We start from the raw sequence: 4391 nt of genomic DNA, 5'->3' as shown, positions 1-4391 counted from the left end.
CCCCCCCCCCCCCCAACTTTATTTTCTGTACTGTTCACGGTCTTTTTTTCGACCTTCTAATCAAACCAGCTGATCAAAAAGAATATTTGAAAATCTCTGTCTTCTGATTGGAAATAAACTCAGTCAGTGGTCCTCAACCTTTCTGGCTCTACGGACCAGCAGTGGCAGGAGCTGTGGCAACGGGGGGGGGGGGCAAGGGTTAGGGTTAGGTTACCCCCAACCTAATCCTGAATGTGTGTAAAGTTTAGTGCACTCGCCTGCTGCTTGCACGGCCCAGTTCCTAACAGGCCACAGCCCGGTACTGGCCACTGATTTGGGGACCCCTGTCCTAAGTCACCTCTTAGGGTGCAGTTCACCAACCTTTCCGGGTTGGCGGCCTGGAGGGGTTGAAGGGGGAGGGGATGGTTTTGTGGGAGGGGCAGGGCGTGTGCGCACACACGAGCACTTGTGCGAGTGGCGCCTTGAGCGGCTGCAACGCTCATCCAAGTTGGGCCACGAGCATCGGTGTTGCTCACGTGAGTGAGCCTCCGAGTGTGAGTGGGGTCCCAAGCGCCCGCGATGCTCGCCTGAGTACGGTTGTGTACACGCACCAGCCAGCCACTTACACGGTCCGGTTGCAAAGAAGCCACGGATCGGTGGTGGGCCGTGGCCCGCAGGTTGGGGACCCCCGTCTTAGGGCAGCTCAGAGCTGAAAAAAAGAAATAGCGCGCTTGTTTTTGAGAGTGCAGACAAGACTGGACATAAGAGGCAAAAAGGAGGGCTGTGGACTGAAGTAGGGAATCTGCGTTTAGTCAGTTGTAACGTAGACAGCAGCATGGAAACTCATCAAGGAGAGAAGCAACCTAGAACTAAGGAGAAACTTCCTGACAGTTAGAACAATTAACCAGTGGAACAACCTGCCTCCAGAAGCGGTGAATGCTCCAGCACTGGAAGTTTTTAAGAAGAGACTGGACAGCCATTTGTCCGAAATGGTATATAGGGTTTCCTGCCTGGAGCAGGGGGTTGGACTAGATGACCTTCAAGGTACCTTCCAACATTATTATTATTATTATTATTATTATTATTATTATTATTATTATTATTATTATTATTATTATTATTATTATTATTATTATTATTATTATTATTATTATTATTATCCAGTCAACATCGATGTCTCTTTCTTACCAGACACTAGGATAGTTACCAGTTGCACGGATATCCTCCAAAAAAGGTCTTAGGAAATACAGTAGTGGCCAAAATTGGGGAAACTTTAGGCTGCTGGTGCCCGGAGCAACAGCCCCACCCAGCACAAAGAAGGCGAAGTGGCCAGCTAGCAAGCTTGAGTAGAGGTGGTAGAGCATGCCCCCATGCGCTCGCTGGCCTCTGTGTGCGGGGGCCACCCCTGCCTCGCCTTGCCTTGCCTTGCCCTGCAACAATGGCACCCCTGCCCTACCCCTTGCCTCACCCTGCAGGAAAAGCCTCCTGCCCACCGCCCCACCCACCAGAGATCCCCTGGGTTGGACCAGAACAGGGCTTTTCAACCTTTTCACCCATTGTACCACTTTTAGGATATGGCAACATCCGAGTGCCACCAGTCGCCTAGCAAGGGGTCAAAAACTTCATGACCCCCCCCAAAAAGGGAAAAAATGATAAAGTACAGGTAGTCCTCGACTTACAACAGTTCGCTTAGTGACTCTTCAAAGTTACAATGGCACTGAAAAAAGTGCCCCCCAAGCCACAGCCGAGCAAGACACCTGCCTGCCCGCCCAGCGGCGCTCTTCCTCCTGTCCGAGGTTTTCATTGTTGTGAGCATTTCTGTTGAGGATTGGCAGCGGAGGTGGGGTGGGGGGGTGTTTGGTTTTTATTCCCCCCATCTGCTGGGTGGTTGCAGCAGGTTTTGGTCACTTCACATGACCCTGGGACACTGTGACCGTCATAAATATGAATCAGTTGCCAAGCATCTGAATGTAAATCACAAGACCCTGGAGAGGCTGCAACATTCCAGCTGATCGGCGCTTCTTCTGGGCTCAGCAGAAACGTCAGGATCAGTGCTGCTTTCTAGCTGGAGCCTGGCGCTGATCCTGGCGCTTCCACTGAGCCCTGACAGTCCCGAAGAAGTGCCGATCAGCTGGAAAGCGGCACTGATCCTGGCGCTTCCCGTGAGCCCTGACAGCCCTGCAGCTCCAGCCGTCTCTCGCTCAGGCTTGTGCGGTGCTGCCACCGGTTCAGCCAATTCCCCTCCCCTGCTACCACTTTCCTAGGATGGCCGCGTACCACCTGCCAGGTGCCAATGTACCACAGGTGGTACCCGTACCACTGGTTGAAAAGCCCTGGACTAGATGACCTCCAAGGTCCCTTCCAACTTTATTATTATTATTATTATTACTCTCTTCAACCGATGATAGTTTTCTTGGCTTGGGAAGTCCCTCTGAAGGGCAGGTGTTTCTATAGGATCTCGCAGAGGAACCTCTAACCCATTTTCTTGCTTCCAGGAGGGCTTCCAGCCAGCTCTCCTTGGTCTCGTGTCATCAGTGACTGGCAGTGACTTTTTGATGAGAAAATTTGGCAGCTGCCTGTCTCCCTTCGGATCCCTCCCCTGACCATCTTTTTGCCTTCCCTGTCTCAGTCCCGCAGAACAACGAGAAACTTCAGGAGAGTCCCTGCGTCTTTGCCCTGACGTCGCGGCAGGTCGAGCTGATCAGGAATTCCAGGTAAATTTCCTTGCAAGTCCTGGGCCGGATTGAAGCCTCCTTGGAGCGACGAGTGGTAAAATAAAGAAATGAAATGAAAAATTCTTTTGTCTTGGCGTGCCTTGGGGCAGACGAGCCAGTCCAGCAGCCGAAAGTCTAATCTTGTTTTAAAAATGCCCTCTATCTCTCTCCGCCTCAGTATTGCTCCAGGAAAATGGGAGCGTGAATGGTTTCTCTCAGGTTGGTGTTCCTAAGGGGTCAATTACTAACGGTTGCATCAGCGTCCCTCAGCAATCACACAGGTAGGCCTGGACTTACAACTGGTTGCTTGGCAACCACTCGAAGTCACCATGGAGCCTCCAAAAAGGTATTTACAACCTGGATTTCAAAGTTTTGAAAGACACAGTGAGGGAGAGAAGAAGGAAGAGAAAGAAAAAGAAAGGAAGGAAGGAAGGAGAGAGAAGAAGGAAGGAAGGAAGGAAGGAGAGAGAAGGAAGGAATGAAGCAGAGAAGGATGGAAGGAAGGAAGGAGAGAGAGAAAAGGAAAAAGAAGGAAGGAAGGAAGGAAAGGGTGGAGGGAAGGAGAGAGAAGGAAGGGAGAAAGAAAAAAGGAGAAAGGAAGGAGAGAGAGAGAAAGGAAAGAAGGAAGCAGAGAGAAGGATGGATGGAAGGAAGGAAGGAGGGAAAAGGAAGAAAAAAAGAAAGAAAAAGGAAGGAAGGAAGGGTGGAGGGAAGGAGAGAAGGAAGGATGGAAGAGAGAAAGAAGGAAGAAAGGAAGGAAGGAAGAAAGAGAAGGAATGAAGACAAGAGAAGAAAGGAAGGAAGAGAAAAGGAAGAAAGAAGGAAGAAAAAGAAAGGAAGGAAGGAGAAAAGGGTGGAGGGAAAGAGAGAAGGAAGGATGAAAGAAAAGAAAGAAAGAAAGAGAGAGAGAAAGAAAGAAAGTCATGTGATTTTTCTGTCCCCCATAGTCAAGATGGTTTCCAGCAAAAAAAAACTGCCCCTAGCAAACCATGGATTCGCTTAACGAGCACAGCATTGCCTTGCCCTGTTCACTTAGCGACTGCCACAGAAAAGGGACATAAAATAGGGCACGGTCATGTGATGGCCTGCTTACCAACCGGCCCGACTTAATGGGCTCGATGATGGCCGTAACTCGAGGACTGCCTGTCGGTGAGATATACTTGTCCACCGAGGGTGTGGCTCGTCAGTCGCAGGGAACTATCCTCTCTCCTCCCCCTGCGGTTTGGCAGTGGGCTGTGGTTGATGGACCTTGGAGTTCTAGCAACCACAGCAGGCACGGTCTTGTTTTTTTTAACAGATTTCAATAATAATCATTCAGCAAAAACGTGTCGTCTGAGCACCTGATTCACTAATCCAAATTAAATTCCTAATCCCTAAATCTTTTCTCTAACCATTGATAAAACAGGTCCCAAGTTTGAAAATATTCTGTTTCTTCTTTTTTTCTTTCAGCCTTAAAGTAAGTCTGTCCATTTCCGCACAGTCTAATATTATTTTGGATTATTTCTTCTTCTGGTGGCATTTCTTCCTTCTCCCAGTATTGTGCAAATATAATTCTCGCCGCTGTTATCGCACGTAGGATCAAACACCTACTTTGCTTATCAAGTTCTTCTGGCATTATACCTGGTTAAAAAAAAAATTCAGGTTTATAGTTTCTCTAACATTTTTTCTAACCAAAATAATAAAACTTAAAAAAAAAAA

At 48.7% G+C, this 4391-nt stretch overlaps 1 protein-coding gene across 1 annotated transcript in view; it reads left to right on the top strand.

The window, feature by feature from the left end:
• PIAS4 (protein inhibitor of activated STAT 4) overlaps nt 1–4391 on the top strand; it is a gene marked incomplete at its 3' end in the record, with an annotated part of 35917 nt that overhangs the window by 11215 nt on the left and 20311 nt on the right. The window contains exon 2 of the mRNA XM_015826423.1: nt 2609–2693. Coding sequence (XP_015681909.1) covers nt 2609–2693 — 85 coding nt within the window. The remainder of the gene's footprint in view (nt 1–2608; nt 2694–4391) is intronic.

The sequence above is a fragment of the Protobothrops mucrosquamatus genome, unplaced genomic scaffold, assembly GCF_001527695.2.
Source record: "Protobothrops mucrosquamatus isolate PMUCROS unplaced genomic scaffold, P.Mucros_1.0 scaffold3125, whole genome shotgun sequence".
Classification (NCBI taxonomy): Eukaryota; Metazoa; Chordata; class Lepidosauria; order Squamata; family Viperidae; genus Protobothrops; species Protobothrops mucrosquamatus.
This window is presented reverse-complemented; position numbering and strand designations above follow the sequence as displayed.